We start from the raw sequence: 20,788 nt of genomic DNA, 5'->3' as shown, positions 1-20,788 counted from the left end.
ATTTTAGTTGTCGATAGATGGCGCCATAATTAAAAAAAATATTTTTTTTAATTAGATAATAATATTACCAATATAATCTGTATAATTTATAAGACTATACAAATCAAAGAAAATACCATTTTATAAATGCAAGAAACACATTTGATTTGTTTTTATTCCAAATTGAAAATAAAATGTGACAACTGTCAGATTTAACTAAAATGTCATGTTAGAATAAATGCCATAAATGTGTATTATCACGGACTTACCCTTTTTCCTATCATTTGTGACGCACTGAAAAATGATCATGAAAAGGACAATATACATAATATTTGTTTTGTAGGGGAGCGCATTTAGATTTTCACTTCGGAAAAAATCAAACAAGATAAAACTTTTTGTAATTTCATTAAGACATGTTTAATAAACAACATATCAAAAAGTTCTACTCGAGAAGTGGGTGCTTCATTTTTTATTAAACAAATGAACAGCGAAGTTAGATGTTTTTTTAAATAACTCCGAAAATATAATTTTTTCGAAAAATTCAGAAAATTTTACAAAAAAAACCTTCTATAAAGATTTTTCTAAAATTAAATCTCTAGCTTCTGTAATTTTTTATTTATAACGCTAAAGTCACCCTTCTCACACACATTGGCGCACTGTAAACTAGCGTTGGAAGAAGTGCACGGTTGAGTTTTTTAAATGTAATTCTTTAACTAATACATCAAAAGAAATTTTATAAATTGGACATGAAAGAAGATGAAATAAGCTATCTTATGGTTGTAATAAAAAGAAATAAAATGTATGGACATAAGTACGGTGTGGGCGGAAAGTGAGCCTTACATGAATTTTGTTTGAAAATGATTTAAAAATGTGTAACTACTACAATTTTACTTATAAAACTCTCAAACTTGCACAACTTACCTCACAATCATATTACTAAACGATGTTTCATTCAAAAAAAATCTCAAAAATTTAATTCAAATAATACGATGTCTCAAAAAATGTAATTTTTGAAAACTTCGTAGTTTTACAGAATTCCCACCAATTTAAGACAGCATTACTCAAGTTTGAATAAATATAATACAATTTTTTTGCTATTTTTTTAAAGCTTGGTATGTAATCTTTAAAAACACTGAATTATTTTAGTTTAAAAATGAAATAAACAATTTCTTTTTGAGAAAACTAAGAAAGATAACAAAAATGTAATACAAAAACCGAAAATTACCACCTGAAAAATGTAAATACAGAGTGATCAAAACTTTTTTCTGTAAAACTTACCTAAAATACATTTAATAATAAGCTTCAACAATAATAAATGTTCAACAAAAAAAATTTTTTTACCTCTTATACAGTATGTCTGCGTAACTTGGAACCTATTGATAACTTTTTTAATATCAGATTAACGAAAAAAAGTTGCTCTTTATAAAATACCCTCCATCGTATATAACATAAGATGCAACCATCAAATATCAAATTTTTTAAATTTTGTACGAGGTGTGTCAAAAAATATGAATTTCACTCAGGAGTAAAGTACTTTTATATTTCACAATATCGAAAATTTTTATGAAGAAAAGTTGTTTGGAATTAAAAACTATATTCCAATAAGTAATTATATCCTTCTAATCGAAAATTTGTTTTTTTAATATTCTTTCTAATACATTTTAATTTTTATTATTATTGTGAAAATTATTTGTTTATCTTTTTTTTAAGAATGAAATTCCATATTTGTTTGATTGGATTCTACTTGTTTTTCATTTAAATATCCGCCATTTTGGATCCGCCATTTTGAAATTTAAATTTTTAATCTTTAATTCAGATTCAACAACCTGTTAAAAATAAAGACAATAAATGTTTTAGAAAAATGTTCTTTTTTATGTTCTTTTTAGAAAATCCGCATTTTGGATCCGCCATTTTATAGTTTATAATGTTGACATTTAAGTTAGGTTTATCAAAGCTCTCAAAAATAAATATATGTAGAAATAAATACATTTTGTAAAGAAATTATGATTTTACAACTATTTCTTAAGTTATCCGCCATTTTGGATCTGCCACTTTATAATTTAAATTATCAAAATTTGATTCAGCTTCAGCAACCTCTCAAAAATATCCACATATATGTAAACAAACACGTTTTATAAAAAAAAATCGGATTTTACAACTACTTTTTAAGGATTTTTAGGAAATAATCCGCCATTTTGAATCCACCATTTTGAATTTGCAAATTGTAATGTCAGATTCGGGTTCAGCATAATCAAAACTAAAATAAAAACATTTTTTTATCAAAATAAAATGTTGAATTCACCCATATTCTTAACAATATTTATACAAAACAATTGTTATTGTTTAAACAATTAATAAACACTTAGCGGCGAAATTTGTGAGTAGAACTTTTTACTTTAACATATTTATAAACTAACAAAAAAAGTTTTAGAAGAATATAACCTTGTTTGATTTTTCCGAAACATTGTATCTTTTCGTTCTAATTGCACTCCCCTATTGATGCAATTCAGAAATTTTTCTCGGTTGGTGTATTAGTTTATGAGTCAAATTCGAATAAAAAACGACTTTTTAAATATACTCGTGCAGCTACTATTTATGAATATTTAGAAATGAATTAACATAAATTTCTATATAAATGACAAAGAGCAGACATTTATTTAAATTGCTAAATACGAGAAAAGATCCACACCATGAATCAAAGATTCGCAAAAAATATATCTAATGAAGTGGACAAAAAATATGATGACGCCTTACAATAGAAGTAGTTTTACGGTTCGTTAGGCTTCATGGCCACAGAAGTATTTCATAATTAATTTATAAAAAACCACTAAATCATCCGGCAAAGCTTCTGAAAATTTGAAGCCCATATCCGAAAGTCAAGGATATTATTATAATGCAAAATGCAAAATTGTTGTTTAAGTAATATAATGGCATAGGTTAAACCAGTAGAGGGCAAAATATGATGATACGAAATTTAAATTAAGTAAGTATAAGAAATGCAATCAGTTGTTGATAGGGCGTGAGAAAGCCTTCCTCCTCCTCATTTCTTGAGCAACTAGAATTTAAAAAATCTATCTAGCTATAATATATATCTATGATTGTACCAAAATTGAGATCCTTCAACTGACAATTCTTCTTGTTATTGCGCAGTATTCTTTCGAAGGTTGGCGATTAAAATTGCAAGTGTAGCTTTGGAAATCGCTTCCCGAAATATTTCTGCAGATGAGCGGCTAGACCATCTCCTCAGGTCTTTCAGACACGAGTTCTAGCATCTTCTTACTGATCTTTTGCCTCGTACTTTACCTTCCAATATCATTCGGGATTCGGAGATATCTTATAACACATGCCCCAACTAATGTATTTTTCTCTAACTGGCATTTAACAAAAATGTTAACATTTAACATTTAACAATTTAGTTAGGAGCGCAGTAGCAGTGTTAGTCCATTAAAATGTTATATTTTTAAGCCCTACTTTGCATTTGTTAGAGGAGTCAATTTTATTTCTTTAATGTGTAGGGGATCAATAGAAGCTTAAGTTCAAGTTTTTGGGGTCGCCACCCTTGTCCCCCAGCCGCCATCTTGGAAATGAGGTGCAAAGGGGTTTCGCGCTATATCTCGTAAACTACCACCCCTACGGAAAATCTAATTAAACATAAAATGTAGCAAAAGGAAACTTCTTACAAAATTTTCTCATATTTTTGTTTATAACTATTTTGTTGGTCACTTGACGATAAAAAGTAATAGATATACAATTGTAGAAAATTTAATTTGCTACATTTTATGCGTAATTAAATTTTCTGTAGGATTGCTAGTTTATGAGATACAGCGCGAAAGCCCTTTGCACCCCTTTTTCCAATATGGCAGCCGGGGGACAAGGGTGGCGACCCCAAAAACTTGAACTTAAGCTTCTACTGAACCCCTCTACACATTAAAAAATAAAATTGACTCCTCTAAGAAATGCAACCCTAAATGTAACATTTCAATGGACTATGTAGTGAGCAGTGAAAAGTGTAGTATCTGGGGGCTTGGGAGACTAAGACCCCGAAAGCCGTGAGGAAGACATCAGAGAGGATGTCGAAAGCTCGGCACAGTCACAATCCCGGAAGCCTAGTGAATTTAATATTAAGTTTTGTAATAATAATAATCTTAGTTTTAGGTTTAAATATATTATTTTAACAATTTTCATTCACATTTAAATATAAATTTCCCTTCTACATATACAACCACCAATACAATATTCATATAAAGTTTGCCAACATGGTAATTTTTCAATTCAAAATGTATTCTTTCTTCTCTCTCACCACCATCTGTTTTATCTTTTTGTTTATCATTATTAATCAGCTCACATTCTTTCTTTTTAATTAATTTGATCAGTTTAATTTTATAGTCAATTTGTAGTCAACAGTTACATTAAAATAATTTTATATTTTAAAATTTTGTAAAACACAATTTTCTTTTCTTTTTAAAAAAACAATAGATTTAAATGATATTTTCAGATATTACAATCTTTACTCAAAATTTCAACCATATTTTCAATTTTAATAGTGGGATTACTTATTCTATTTTAGATTCACTGATGATGGACTGACAGGTCCGAAAACGTTCTGAATTGGACATATTTTATTCAATCCATTGGAATTTTTTAAAATTTTAGTAAATATACCTATTACATAGAAGTGGTTTTTACTTCATGTTAGAGTTTGTTTAACTATATGGTATACATACAGCCAACCCAGGGAACTACCCCTTTTTAGTTTAAATATATATTTAATTTTTGACATAATAGGAAAATAAAAAAATCTTACCTAACACAGCAGGTACAAAGCAAAGGCAGTTTGTCAGCATGGCTCCTTTCACTACGTCTATCTCCGGCAGTATGTGAAAAACTAATATCGCTATGCCTATGGTATGAGCAGTCTCCATTAGGAAAACAATAAGGAAATGTGCAAAATGCGGTTTCTTCGATGATTTAAAATAACACATTCTGGTGGATCGGAACAGAGCCCCGAGCTGTGGGATGCAGAAGGCAAAGAAGAGGCACCACATCCATACCACCCGTTCGGGGGTCGGTAATTTGACTACAAATTGTTTTTCCCTACCTAAAAAAAATCATAAGTTAGGATATTTAAATAGAACTTCAGTTTTTATAGCATTGTTCTCTAAATTCTTAAGATAAATTTTCCGGGTGTGCAACCCTCTGAATCGAAAACAAGCAAAACCATCATTTATTATTTTATTTCCTTTACTCGGTTTGAGTACGGAAAGTTCCTCTGCTGTCTTTTTCCTAGACGAATGAAGGCGGAATGTGATCGTTTCCCTTTCGTTTTCTATATTCGTCGTCTGCTGTCTTATGAATTGAAAAAGTCGCAGAAAAAGGATGTACCAGTAAGAACTTTCAACGCGAAAAGTCTCAGGTTTAAATGACTATTTACCATTTTAATTTTATTAAATTGGTGGATTCTGTATCTGAGACTCTTCAATTTGTTATGAGATGTCGCTGTATCGCGTCTAATGGGAAATTTGAATTATTTTTTAGATTCCCTTTAAAATGATGGTGGAGCTATTTTTCGATTCAGAGGTGTGCACGCTTACAAAAGCTACTGATGACGCCTGAAATGGTAGAAACAGCCTGTCTAGCGGGTGTGCAACCCTCTGAATCGAAAACAAGCAAAACCATCATTTATTATTATAAATTTTTTCATTCCTTCTTTGTAGATATTATAAAAAGAGGAACCTGAGAAAAACCTCTTCAAATTTTGATTTTAATGTGATATTATGTATTAAATTGAACGATGCAAGAGTGAAAAGAGGACCAATGAGTGACTCAGAGCATTATTTAGTAACAGCAAAAATATTCGTCCCATATTTTAATAAAGGAAGTCAAGCCATGGAGTTGAGGTGTCTACGTTGTAAAAGGGCCTGCACCCTATTCTCCATGCTATAGCCTTCTAGACGAGCCATACAGACACTAACGGCGTAACCAGGATGATCCTAAGGGGGAGGAGGGAGTTAAAACTTCAAAATGGCTTGATTTGTCAACAACACATAATGGTGTTAAGCGTATGGAGCTCAAAGTAGAACCCAATGGGGGGTTATAACCCCCAAAACCCCCCTGGTTACGCCTATGGACAGACAGTAGTCAACGTCCCGAAGTATGAGAGAGAAAACAAAGTGTAACAATACTCATACGCTTATGAAACGCATCTAGCGCATCATAAAGACCTTCACATTTTACTTTTTTTTAACATGTCTTGAGTGAAATGTTTTTAATCTTTCCTATCAGCCTCTCTTGGCTAACTCTTGTTTCTTCCGATGCCGAATGGCTATTAGATTTACGAGAGCAGATGGATCACTATATTTATTTTTACTACATACTCTTCACCGAGTGATTGCCGGTATTAGCAATCCCCTACTTACTGACTAACGGCTTCGGGGGTATTTGTTCTGAGGTTGTGAAATCGGCTTCGAAAGAGGATGAATCAAATATTTGGTCAACGGCATAAGTATGGGGAAGCACAAGTAGGGCAAACATCCCATTCAAAATCTACAGCGAGACGCCTTAATCAATCACGGCAATGCAAAGATAATAAATTGAAGTGCAGAAATGATGTCAAGCTCTGCACATGGAATGTCAAAACCTTATACAAAGCAGGAAAAATCCACAATGCAATACAGAATATGAAGAGAATGCATATTGGAATCATGGAAATAGCAGAAATAAGATAGCCAGATTCTTGAGATATATATGTAAGTGGAAGATCACAATGTACCTACACTGGCCTATACCAGTGGTGCTCAAAGGGTCGATCGCGATCGACCGATCGATCGCCAAAGATTTTGAAGACGATCGCGATTCACGCGGAAAAAATACAAATACAGAAAAAACATTGATTAATCAAATGAACAGAAAGGATTTAAACAACTTTCCATCGTTGAAAAAAAAAGGTAACCGCTCATTTGAATTATGTTTATTACGAGACAAAGCTGCAAGCACATAGCGAGTTTAAAAGACGCTTCGCTGATTTTAAAAAACTGACAGATATTGTAACATTCGTGTCTAATCCATTTTCTTGTGAAGACGTAGAAAAAATTACCACAGAAATATTCATTACTTTCAACATGGAGATCATTTCCGCCCAAACTGAGATACTGAAAATAATTTCGCATGTACACCGTAAGTTCAGAGCGACCGATACGACATGTTGGTCTTTCATATCGTCTGACAACTGTCCATCTTTGAAGCAAGTAGCTCTGGAGCTTACATTTTGGATCAAAGTACTTGTGTGAGCCTGCAATGTCACAAATGAAGGTAGTGAAATCAAAGTAGCGTCATAGGCTTACTTACGAACATCTCTCATCATGCTGGCTTTTGGCCCTCGGTAATTACTTACCATCATAAGAAAAACTTGGGATAGATCATGGATCAACATACAAATAAAATTCAGATGAAAACCATTACCTTAATTACAACTCCCTGTAGTTACAACTTTTTATTAAATAGAAATGTGCAATAAAATTTTTTTATTTTCAAATTTTATTTACTAGCAATCGATCGCTGGACGCTTGCAGTTGATGTGGTAGATCCCACGCAGTATAAGTCTGAGCACCACTGCCCTACACTATCCGGTAAAAATGATGGATCACGTGGATATGGAGTCCGATTAATCATATTCCCAAGGTTGCAAAATGCGTTACTGATTTTACACCAATATCAGAGGGAGTGATGGTATGACAAGTACAAGCCAATTCCATCAATATAAACATCATCCCCATGTAAAGTCTGTGTTCCCACCGCAGACAAAGAAGAGGAAGAAACAATTGGTTTTATCAGGAAATCAACAGAATTATACAGAACATTCCACCCTAGGAACTTCTTATTATGGGAGATTTCAATGCCACGTTTGGAGCTGAACTCAAGACACAGTAACACCGGAGCATATATGGACTTGGAGTAAGAAACGATAGAAAAATTCGAAGAAGACTTAGAACTAATTGTCCCCAATACATTCTTGAAATTACCACCTTGAACGATGTATACCTACGTGGAAATCCCCTCAAGACTCGGAAGAATTATTAGAAATAAAATTAATATATTACATGTTAGTAAATGAAAGGTTCCGAAACAGCTTTATATCTATCAATATTTCTCCAGGAGCAGACTTGGAGAATAACCACGCTTCACTGGTAGGAATATTCTGAGTAAAGCTCAAAAGAGTACAGAAAAGGAAATCACAATTATTATACGACCTACGTAGGTATGCTAAAAGACCTTAAATGAGGGTCCAAGATACATTAAACGAGCAAGTGACTGTAACTAGAGACGAATCGAACAAAGGACAAATGATCAACCATATTACAGATTACAGTTAAAAATGTAAAGGATAAACCCTTCACGGCAGATGAATTAATCAAGAAAAATTATGGATAACAAAAGAAATCTTGAAACTATTGAAGTAAAGAAGAAAACCAAAGATAACCCAGACAAATATAAAACGATAAATATATCAATAAGAAGGAAAATCAGAGAAGCAAAAGAAAAAGAAGCAATGAAAAGATGCAACGAAATTGAGTCTCTACAGTGAAAGCACGATAGTCACAATGTACATAGGAAAATTAAAGAACTACACACCCCGATAATATACAAGCACAACTACTCAAACTAATGGACAACGAATCAATAGCAATAATACTCGTATAGATACTTGCAGGAAGACAAAAGAGAGGAAGACCGAAGAAAATATGAATGGAAGCAGTATGAAAATCAATGAGCTCCAAAGAACTTTGAGAAGGCCACTGGAACAACCGACGTGAATGGAAATTGGCCATGAACACTTGCGATATATTTGAAATTTTGACAGTGGGTGATAATCTAAATAGACACTAATAAAAAAATTAATATCTAAACAATACTCACCTAAGTCTTTATTACAATATTCAACTACTTTATCTACCCTAAGTTGTGATGTCATAAATAGAAGAGTCCCTATCGCTATCACTCCAGATCCTAAAACTATGATGAACGTTATTAAATATGCTACGACTTTCAGTATTTTCACAGATATTTCTAGACATTTTTGGTTGGCCATAGAGCCCGACATCTCTTTGGTCGGGGGATCCCGGAACACGTCCCATCCTTTCGTTTCTTGGACTGTTCTTGTGCTGAAACAAAAGAAAAATAATATTAGGCGCTTTATTAAACAGTTTTTACTATAAATATGGCTTATTAAAATATCAGAAACTGCATTGTAACCACAGTAGCATTATATTAGAGAATTTAATTCAGACAAAAGCAAATGCTCTTTTAGCAATCGATCTGTTTCCTCTATCCTTTATTATTTGTAAGGATGTGATTACGTTATGGTATTCGAGGTATGGTTGCTATCCAATCCTCTCTTTCCTGGGCGTGGTGTGATGCCTCAGAGAGAGAGAGAGAGAGAGAGAGAGAGAGAGAGAGAGAGACAGAGAGAGAGAGAAACCGGTGGTGCTCTTTATTTGATGTGACCATCGGAGTGACAATCTTCCTTAAGTTCTTTTATCATCTACTTTCATCTACCTTCAACTACTAATCTGCCCTTTCCTTCCTTTCTTTTGGCTGTGCGCCCAAAATACCTGCCTGAACATATCTTGGTTGAGGATTGTGGTAAGCCTAGTGTCGATGCGAGATAATATAGCAGGTGACCTTAAATCTGTGTGCGTGGAGAATTAGATGGAGATTGCTCAAGATAGAGAGGAATTGAAGCATGTTGTCGAGTCGGCTAAACCCACGAACGGTTGTAACGACACGGAGCAAGTAAGTAAGATGTCTCATGTACATTCAGTGCCTCTTACCCTAGGCAACCCAAGCTATGAGGCCCCTTAAAAAATCTAGGTTTCTCCGTAGTTAATAATTTTTATTTTTGAAAATATCCGTTCGCCCGTTGCGAAATAACCCAAAATGGCTGTGAAGCAGGAATAAATTGTTTTCCCTGCAAGTTTGAAGCTGGGCTATAAAATATTTGAACTGTTCTAGTTCATTTTCAAGTTCAGATTCAATATCATCAGGATAGTTTTCATGTAGTTTTGAAGCACACTCCTTTATTTGACTATCACTCAATTTTGGAAAAACATAAAAGACCAAATACTGAGTTCATTGACTCGTACACTATCAATCGACGACTCAGCTCAGTAATTAGAGTATAGCAGAGAATATTCAGAGTATTGTAGGTCACAGGCTCTCTGCTCGTAATAAGCAAAATTATCTTTTTGGAATTTTAAGAACTTCAAAAGCTGAACCGCAGTTTGAAGTTCAATCTCTTCTCTCTGCAATGATTTACTGACAGCGTTGATGCGTTCTAAAATTGTTACCCAAAGCTCATTCATTATGAATGTTTCTTTTTTTGACATTTCTTTCAACAAATACTTTAGCCTCATGAACTGTTTTAGCTTGCTGATTAGGGTCTTCAGCAAGAGTATAAAGAGTAGATTTGAAAGTGTTTTAACCTTTAGGCAAAGGTCTTATGGCATGTGCTGCTTGTTCTTATAAGGACTAGATCGTGGCGAATGAGATGGCTTAGTGGAGTTTCATTTAAGCATTTGATCATATCTTCCCAACGGTGGGTAGAGGATGAAAAAAAGTTGTACACAGACTGAACAAACCCAACATACGATATTCCATTTGAGGGAAAATACGTCAGCCAATCTCTTTTAATTTTTGTTCCACTTATTTGTTTTCGAAAAACCATAGATTGTATAAAAATCTTGTAATGCCTTCAAAATTTCTTTTGACGCTGGCTGAAACACTTCCATCGAGGTCTTTTTTCTGAAGACCTCTCCCAATCCAAAATGTCGTTACTTCTTTAGTTACTGTATTCCGTAATCCTATGCCGTTTTCCGAATTTAGGACCCAATTTGAGCTATGGGTTTCCGTGTGGAACTGAGTTTAAATAAGTTTTGCTTCTGTTTTGGATTTTGATTAAGGATCTTTTCTTTCTCCTGATTTATCTTGTGTTTTTTTGCTCACTTTCGAATCTTGTTTTCTTGTTTCCATCTGTAGTACTGGTCCTTCTACCAAAGGGCATTCATTAGCGATGTATTCCCACAGCATATACTTTCTATGTGAACAAAAGTATACCTACATTGTAATGTAGCTTTTTATGTCCACCATAACTTTTATGTAGTCCAGGGCGCATCTGTTTTGAGATGGACGTTGAGAGGTGACTCAATTTTTTTTGCAAAAATTGCTTGAAAATAAATCAAATAATAATATTTGAGTTATCCTACCTCTCAAAAAGGTCCGGAACATTGTTTAAATAATCAAAATGTCAAAAATTGAAGGAAAAATTCGATTTTTTTCTTCGTTTTTTTGATTATAACTTTAAAAGTATTCATTTCCGAGAAAAGTTGTACTGACATATAAGTTGCGTAATTAAATTTCCTACAACATATAATTGGTTAAAAATTTAAAAAATAGTCACCCTAGTTGCAAAATAGCAATAATTGCGAAAAAACCATACAAAAACAAGTATTCGCATTTTACGTTTTTCAACCATTTATTCTACACTTAGGAGCTTCATATTTCGCCCAGAAAAACTTCATGATACAGTAAAACAATACTGTAAATTTCATTAAGATCGGTTCAATAAATTTTGCAAAATAAATTTTGCAATCCAGCTTTCGCAAAAAAAATTCATTTTTTCAAAATGTCACAGGACTGAAAATAAAGCAGATAGCAAGTTGAAATTTTTTTTTGCTTATAGAAGTGTACTGTACCTTTCATTTGCAATTTTCAAAATTAAAATCGATTAATTACCACGGCGTCAGAAAATTTTTGAAATAAACAATAATTTTTGGTGCTACGCGCAGGACAGCGGTGTTCGATTCACACAAGTTGATTTCCACCAAAATTTCTTCCAATCATTATCTAATATATTATTATCTTACTCTATATTTTGATGTATTTTAATATTTTAATTCCACAAAAATCAAACTAATTTTATTATTGTTTGTGAAATATTGTTTAAACAATTGCATATGTTTAAAAATAATAAACTTTTATTATTTAAGTTAAAATATATGAACAAAGAAAGTTTTTGCTAATAAAAGTGTTATTTTAAAAGATAGAGTATGTGTTTTTATTTTGCAATAAACAAATTTATTTATTTATATCGAAATGTAATAAAAATTAAAATGTATCAATCATTGTCAAAGGTCATTGGAATGCCCAATCAGAGCAAACTCTCCGCTGTCCTGCGCGTAGCACCAATAATTAATGTTTATTTAAAAAAATTCCTGACGCCGTGGTGTTAATCGATTTTAATTTTGCAAAATTGCAAATGAAAGATACAGTACACTTCTATAAGCAAAAAAATTTTCAACTTGCTATCTGCTTTATTTTCAGTCCTGTAACATTTTGAAAAAATGAATTTTTTTTACGAAAGCTGGATTGCAAAATTTATTTTGCAAAATCTGTTGAACCGATCTTAATGAAATTTAAAGTATTGTTTTACTGTATCATAAACTTTTTCAGGGTGAAATATGAAGGTCCTATGTGTAGCATAAATGGTTGAAAAACGTAAAATGCGAATACTTGTTTTTGTATGGTTTTTTCACAATTATTGCTATTTTGCAACAAGCGTGACTATTTTTTAAATATTTAACTAATTCTATATTGTAGGAAATTTAATTACGCAACTTTTATGTCAGTACAACTTTTCTCGAAAATGAATACTTTTAAAGTTATAATCAAAAAACCAAGAAAAAAATCGAATTTTTCATTAATTTTTTGACATTTTGATTATTTAAACAATGTTCCGGACCTTTTTCAGAGGGAGGATAATTCAAATATTATTATTTGATTTATTTTCAAGCAATTTCTGCAAAAAAATTTGAGTCACCTCTCAACGTCCAAATGTACTAATATTTTTACAGATGCGCCCTGGTCTAATGGTATTGTGCGATATTTGAATCTTTCAACATTTTTTCGTTTTGGTCCCCGCGAGGCCCCCATTGGGGCCGAGGCCCCTAGGCAACTGCCTACTTTGCCTAATGGTTAATCCGGCACTGTGTTTTTTTTTTTTAGCCTTTTTTCTATTCGAAATATCGAATAAAGGCCTCTCCCATTTCTCGCCATTCATCTCTGTTGTGTGTGAGGCGTTTCCACATTGGTCCTGCGACTCTTCTGATGTCATCGCTCCAGCGCATTTGAGGTCTTCCTCTTGGTCTCTTCGCTTCGTACGGTCGCCAGTTTCCAACTTCCTTGCTCCATCTACCATTTTCGAGACGTTCGTTGTGTCCAGCCCATTTTAATTTAGCCGCTTGTTCCACGGCATCCCTTACTTTTGTTTTGTTTCGGGTTGCTTCGTTTGTTTGCCGATCTATTAGTGAGATACCAAGCATCTGTCGTTCCATGGCTCTTTGAGTTTTTCTAATCTTGTCCATGTTCATTTTTGTGAATGTCCAGGTTTGAGCTCCGTAAGTGAGAACGGGAAGGATACAAGAATCGAACACTTTGGTTCGAAGGTATTGTGGTATGTTTTTGTCTTTTAGTATATATGAGAGTTTTCCGAATGCAGCCGATCCCATTCTTACTCGTCTGCTTATTTCGGTAGTTTGATTTTCTTTGTTTATCTTGATATTCTGACCTAGATATATATTCTTTTACATGTTCCACTTTTGTTCCTTGGATGGTTATCGTTGGTTGATCATCTTTGTTAGACATTAGCTTAGTTTTGCTCAAGTTCATTTTTAGTCCTTTTTTTAAGGATTCTCTATGAAGCTCATCGATCATCACCTTCAGTTCTTTCCAGCTGTCGGCTATTAGTAGGCACTGTGTACATTCTACGAAATTCCCACATGTCAAAAGCAAGTATACCTCGCGAGTCGGACTTTTTGATGGCCCGAATTTCTGCAACAGATGCAGCGATAGGAAAGGTAAACGACCGCACCAGGCACAGTTTCGTCTTCTTGTTCATGGCGGTATCTTTCCTGATTTTAGCCGAATTTTTAGCCGAATCTTTCCACCTATAAACTGCTTCAATGAGTTATGTTGATATTATTTCACAATCATTTCATTTACTTTATTTTTATATTTGTTATACAAACTAATATTCTGCTTACCAGAAATGACCCCAAATGAAGTTTGTATAAGTACCTAGACAATACCTAAGTTCGAAGAACACTTGAAAAGCTAAAGAACAGAAAAGCTTGGTAAAGACGGAATACCACATGAATTACCGAAGTATTCTGGAGCAGCTATGATAGAACAGTTAACAACATTAATGATCACAATTATAACACACAATAAAATACCGGAAGAATGCAGCCGATCGAACGAGCGAACTAATTATTCAATGATTCTACTGACTACTATTCAAAAAAGGAGATAAAAACAGCCAGAAAACATCAGATGTATCAACTTGTTAAATACTAATGTTGTTCTGAAGCTATTTCCTTGTGGCATTTTTATGATTAACTATTTATATGAGAAATAAGCCACAATTTAATTGAAAAAATAATTTGATTAATGGTTCGAAGCCCAAATCGGGTTTCGTTGTCAAAATACAAAATACTACTGAATAAATAATAGTAGTATGTATTTTGTATTTTGACAACGAAACCCGATTTGGGCTTCGAAACGTTAATACAATTATTTTTTCAATTTAATTGTTAAATACTACCCTAAAACTTACAACTAAAATTTTACAAGAATTAATGAATCAGAGGATAAATTTAGCAGATGAACAACAGGTTTTTCGCACTGGATGATTGTGTTCAGATGCAATATTGGTCATAAAGCAAATTACTGATAAATCACTTGAGTATAAGAGACTAGCATTTCTTTGTCCGAATGAATTGAAGAAAGTATTTGACAAAGTAAGACTCAGAGATATGACTCAGACTCACCTTCCGTATAATAAAGAAGTTCCCCTAGATGTCATAAAAACTATTGAAAACATCTACCAAAACAACAAAATGGAAGTCAGAATAGATGGACAAGTTACAGAATCTATAGACATAGACAGAGGAATAAGGCAAAGGTTCTCTGAGCACTATTCTCTTCAATTTAATTATGCATGAAATCATTAAAAGCGTCAACAAAGGAAGAGGATACAGAATGGGAAACAAAGAAGAAAAAATACTCTTTACGCAGTCGACCCAATATTGATATCTCAAAATGAAGATAGTTTGCAAAAATTATTACAAAACAACAGTAATCAACAAATAATCAATCAGATGTAAAATAGAAATTGATGGCACCAGTATTGAACAAGTAATGGAAATAAAATACCTTGGAATTAAACTGTTCAGCTAGGGAGTGAGAAATTAAGTACAAAACGCAAATAGACTGGCATACTGTCTTAATAACACTTTACGACGAAACCGACATATTAACACTGAACACTAACACTGAACTTAACACTATAAACTTCTTTCTCGAAACTCCTTATGCCCCTCATGGCGTCGGAGGTTTTATTCATCCTCTATCCATATCTTCCATTTCTTGCGGTCCTTTGCTAACTCTTTCATTTGTTGATGTGTTTTCCCTTTTTCCTCTCCAATTCCTATAATCAGATCGATCCATCTCTTCCTTGGCCTCCCTTTCCTTCTTTTACCATATCTTTTTGATTCCATCACTTGCTTTGGTAGTCTTCCCTGGTCCATTCAGTTAATGTGTCCAAACCATTTTAATTTTCTTTTTTGTATCTTGGTTATTATCGATTCCTGTTTCAGTCTTTGTCTAATATCTTCATTTCTTATTCTGTCCAATTTCGTTTTTCCTACTATTTTTCTTAGCTGCTTTATCTCCGCTGCGTTTATTGTACTGTCTATTTTTGCATTGTTTACCCATGTCTCACTTGCATATTTTAAAGTTGGTACAGAGATTACGTTGTATACCTTCAGTTTTATTTCTTTACCCGTTTCGTCCTTTCCAAATATTGTTTTATTTAGGGCATAGTAGATCTTATTTGCTTTATTCGCTCTGTATGAGATTTCTTGATCTATCTTTCCATCCTCTGATATTATTACTCCAAGGTATTCAAACGTCGAGACTGTTTCTATTATTTCGTTTTTGCACCTAAATATCGTTTGGTTTATTTCTTCCCTTTTCTTTTGGGTTACTATCATGGTCTTCGTTTTCTTTACATTTACCTCCATTTTCAAATTTTCTATTTCCTCCACCCAGATATCGATTAATTTTTGCATTTTCTCTTTATTATCTGCTATTATAACTAAGTCATCTGCATATAGTAATCCCTCCATTCTCACTGGTACTAAATTCCTGTACCCTATTGTTGACTGTAATTGCCTTGACCTTCTTTTAGCGCTCTTCATTACTCTATCCATTACTAATATAAACAAAACTGGGCTGAGACTGTCCCCTTGTTTTATTCCTCTCCTTAGGTTTATTATTGGCGATCTGTTTCCGTCTATTTGTACTTTAGCAAGTACGTTTCTATATGTACTTTTTACCACGCTTACTATCTTTTGCGAGATTTGCAGATCTTTCATTACTGACCATATTACTTCTCTATTTATAGAATCAATATCTATAAACGTAATATATAAGTCTTCTCCTATTTCGTTTTTCCTTTCAATTATATTTCTCATTATGTATATATTATCTGTTGTTCCTCTTTCCTTCCTAAAAGCCGCTTGCTCTTCTTCTAGTTTTCCTTCCAGTTCATTCCTGAGCTTCCTTTCTATTATCCCGGTGTAGACTTTATATGCCACTGATGATAAGCATTCCGCTTCATCTCCTTTCTTGTGTATTGGTATCAATAAATTTTCTTCCCAGTCTTTCGGTATCTTTTCTGTTCTCCATGCTTCCCTCATTATTTCCAGTAGCCAAAGCTTGCCTCGTTCTCCCACGTACTTCATCATCTCCGGATCTATGTCATCGGCACCTCCCGCTTTTCGAGATAGAGATGAAGTCAAGAATTTATAAAGCCAGTATAATACCAATAATGACATATGCATCATAAACATGACCCGATACAGCCACAACACAAAGACTACTGGAAATGGCAGAGATGAAAGTAATGAGAAGAATTACTGGAAATACGCTGAGAGATCGAAAGGCATTAGAAGAAAATGTAACGTACAGTGTATAAATGAATGGACACAAAATAGAAAAAGGAATGGGAATGACCACATAAGCAAAATGAGGGAGACCCGAGTGGTCAAAATATCAAGAGATAAATCACCAATCGGTAGAAGGAGTATCGGCCGACCGCGCAAAAGATAGAGTGACAACGTTCCATAGAGTTATCAATCCGCCAATGTACAAGCAGAATTGCTTATAAAGAGAAAGAAAAAGAAGAAGATGAAAAAAATAATTCCTTCTAAAGATGATAAAATGTAAAACTTTTTATGCAAATCGCAATAAGCAAATGTAAAATTAAAAAAATACGACTTATTTGTTTTTATTATAATTGAAATTGACTTATACTAGAGATGATTAGTAGAGATAACTAAGAATTTATTTTTCAAAACTGACCTAAATAAATACATCCTGTATATTAAAATATTTAAGACCTATTACACAATCACCCAAACATTCTAGATTGCTGTTAGATGTTGGATCCCAGAAAGACCATTATTAATCAAACGCTTTGGCCGTTTGACATATCGATGCAACTAAGAGCGGCCTTTCAAAGTTTTCGTCACGTGAGTTATGTCTTTACATTGTTATTTCGATCTGATCTGATTATTATGTTTGAGTCATGGCTGCGATTATTATACCTTTAGTTGATACAGTCATCGATTCTGTGAAGTCGGTGTATTGCAATAAGTGTTTTGTAATATTTCAGGTAAGGTAAAATAAATGAAATGTGAGGGTGAATGTGAATCAGTATTTATAGAATGGTTGCACAAGAATCTTAAGCAAGAAACGGATCTATTCAATATACTGGTATTAAATATACTGACAGGAAGATAAAACTGAGGCCTATGCTCGAAAATTATTCTTCTGAGAGGAAACCAGTCTCTGAGATTTCTCAGCCAGGACATTTTTCTTCTATCTATGCTGCGCCTTCCTTGAATGTTTCCCTGCATTATCAATTTTAGGAGTTCATACCTGTCACCACGTGTTATATGACCCAAGTATTGCAATTTTCTTATTTTGATGGAATCCAGTCTCTCCCTGCTGTTCTCTATTATTATTAGTACTTCTTCATTGGTTATTCTGTCTGTCCGTGAGATTCTCAGCATTCGATATGTCCACATTTCAAATGCTTCCAATCTATTGAGACATTGTTTATTAAGAGTTCATGTCTCCACACCATACAAAAGAATAGAAAATACATAACACTTTAGTACTCGTTTTTTAATCTGAGGTATCTACCTACTACATAATATTTGTTTCATATTATTGAATGCACTTGCATGCCTTTTCTATTCTAATTCTGATTTCTTTGGTATAATCGTTTGTTTCATTAATGAATGAACAACGAATATCAAAGGAAATACTAAAATGGCAACCAGAAAGAAAGAGAAAATGAGGTAGACAGATAAAAGTTGGACAAAGGAATAGACAAAGTGGCGATTGGAAGTCGAAGAACGTTACAAACCGACATGTATTAGAGGTAGGTAGTAGAAATGTAAATAAACAAAATTTAGACAAAGTATGATTAAAAATGAACCAAAAAACGTAACTTGCCACTTAGGGGAGATATGCCTGAGACGGCATATTTTTTTTAAATGTTTTGTAATCGATAACCGATAGAGTTAGACATGTAATAAAAATCAAAGTCAGTGCTAGGACCATTTACATAAATATAACATTATTTTTTAACAATGTACATATTATAGTTTTTTTTCTGAAAAAATGAATTGTGGGTAAAATGTATGCCATCTCACCCACATACATGTGGGTAAGATGGCATACCCTTGAAATAAAGGCAGTAATCTCGACATAAGTCACAAATAAATTTTTTGCAGTCTTGGATACACCGGCACATTCGGAATATGACCACTTGCCACAAATTTGGTATCTTAGTCAGGTTTCTCGAGAACGAGATAATGAAAAGAGGCCATTACAAAACATGCAAGCAGCATCTTCCTCGTCACTTGTCTCAACTTCGACGAAATCGATTTTGTCGGTTCGAATTCCTCTTAAAATGACCCATAACTGTAACGATAAACTCCAATCATAAAATAACAAAATTATTGCAATGTTAAAACGCATAAGACTGAGATGGCATACCTATGCCATCTAATCCACCTACTTACTATGCCATCCAGAGCCGGATTTAAGTCTGTAGGGGCCCCTGGGCGGAATTGGTGTGGGGCTCTACCCAATAACATTTAAAAAATTGTTGTTGTAACTATGGTATGTAGCTAACTACAGGGTTTTCTCGTTTACAAATTAAAAAAAATGTTGATCTACTTTTACAAATATATTTTTAAATAATAAAAAATTCAAGAACTGTAATTTGTTTTTTTTTGTTACAGTAAAACGTAGTAAAATAAAACATAGTAAAATATATGGTTAAGCCCGGGTACTTTTCGAGATTTTTTCATTGGGAATTCTTTAATTATGTCGGACATATCTGGTTGCTTTAGGACATCGTGTTCAATGCCCATTAAAGAGAGATGATTCAAACGCTCTTGGCCCATCATAGACCGAAGTCGATTTTTAATTAACTTAAATTTTGAGAATAACCTCCCTCCACTCCATTTAGTTAGCATCACAACTAAACAAACGAAGTGTCACCACAACATTTGGAAACGTATCATTCACATTCTTTTCTTTTAGCAGTCGGTACATTTGAAGTTCTTTACTTATATTTGATGAGCTAGTTCTTTACTTATATTTGATGAGCTGATTTCCTCTTTAAATGAATTGAAAAAATTCTACAAATTGTACCAATTCAAAAGATAGGTTTTCATCTAAATCATTGCTATCAATGTCGGTAAGCTTCAGTTTCATTGGAAGTTAAATTTTCCAAATAACGTAAAAATCCAAAATTTTAATTAATGGACTCACATGCAGAAAGCCTCTGCTTTAAAGAGGAAATGAAGTGAACTATAATAGCGATTAAATTTTGAATTATAAATTTCTCTGATGTTGCCATTTCAGTCTCTGAAATATTCCTTAAAAGAATATAAATTCTTTAAGTGATCTAAGTGCCGCCACTCCTGAATTAAGATTAATGTTTGGATCTTGGAGAATACGACTTGTGCTGTTTGTCCTCTTTAAGATTTCATTCCAAAATATTGCAAATATTCTTGTTTCCAGTAAGCACATTCGATTATATAAACCATTTGCATCGTTACGAAATTCAAATTGTTGCTCATCGTCTTACGAAATTTTGGATAATACTTCTTTGATCTGATTATAACCTTAACTAGTTATTTTTCGGCGTCACTTCTAGATGACAATCTAGTAGTAGGTATTTACTCTTTTAGGAACAATAATATTTCTGCCATGATCGGCGTTGCTCTCGCTTAAAGACGCTTTTAAACATTAGATTAACAAGTTGTATCTATATGTAGAGGAAAAATACATATAGTTCATATAGTCCATCCAGAAAATCAAATAATGCTATGGCAGCAGGACAACACTCAGCTGCAGCTTTTGCAACTTTTAGAGAGTGGGCAGCACACGAAATCCACAACGGCAATATATATTATCTAATTCCAGCCTAAACACCATTGTATTTTCCACTCATAACTGACGGGTTCTCCTTGAACCGTCCCCTGCAGATTTTCAAATTGATATCATCTTCTTGCAAGAATGTCATTAGAAAATTAAATATATCTTCTGCTTTATAATGACCGTGACTTGGCAAAGATACATTTTCAAGAGGAGAGAAACCTTCCATGTAACA

General features: G+C 33.3%; 1 protein-coding gene across 1 annotated transcript in view; it reads right to left on the bottom strand.

Annotated features, from left to right (window-relative positions):
• The window catches only part of LOC114327176 (chitin synthase chs-2), a 366,281-nt gene that overhangs the window by 53,299 nt on the left and 292,194 nt on the right, over positions 1 to 20,788 (bottom strand). The window contains exons 4-5 of the mRNA XM_028275710.2: positions 8,893 to 9,137; positions 4,784 to 5,077 (exon numbers count right to left, since the gene is read on the bottom strand). Coding sequence (XP_028131511.1) covers positions 4,784 to 5,077; positions 8,893 to 9,137 — 539 coding nt within the window. The remainder of the gene's footprint in view (positions 1 to 4,783; positions 5,078 to 8,892; positions 9,138 to 20,788) is intronic.

Source organism: Diabrotica virgifera, chromosome 5 (genome assembly GCF_917563875.1).
Source record: "Diabrotica virgifera virgifera chromosome 5, PGI_DIABVI_V3a".
Taxonomy (NCBI): Eukaryota; Metazoa; Arthropoda; class Insecta; order Coleoptera; family Chrysomelidae; genus Diabrotica; species Diabrotica virgifera.
This window is presented reverse-complemented; position numbering and strand designations above follow the sequence as displayed.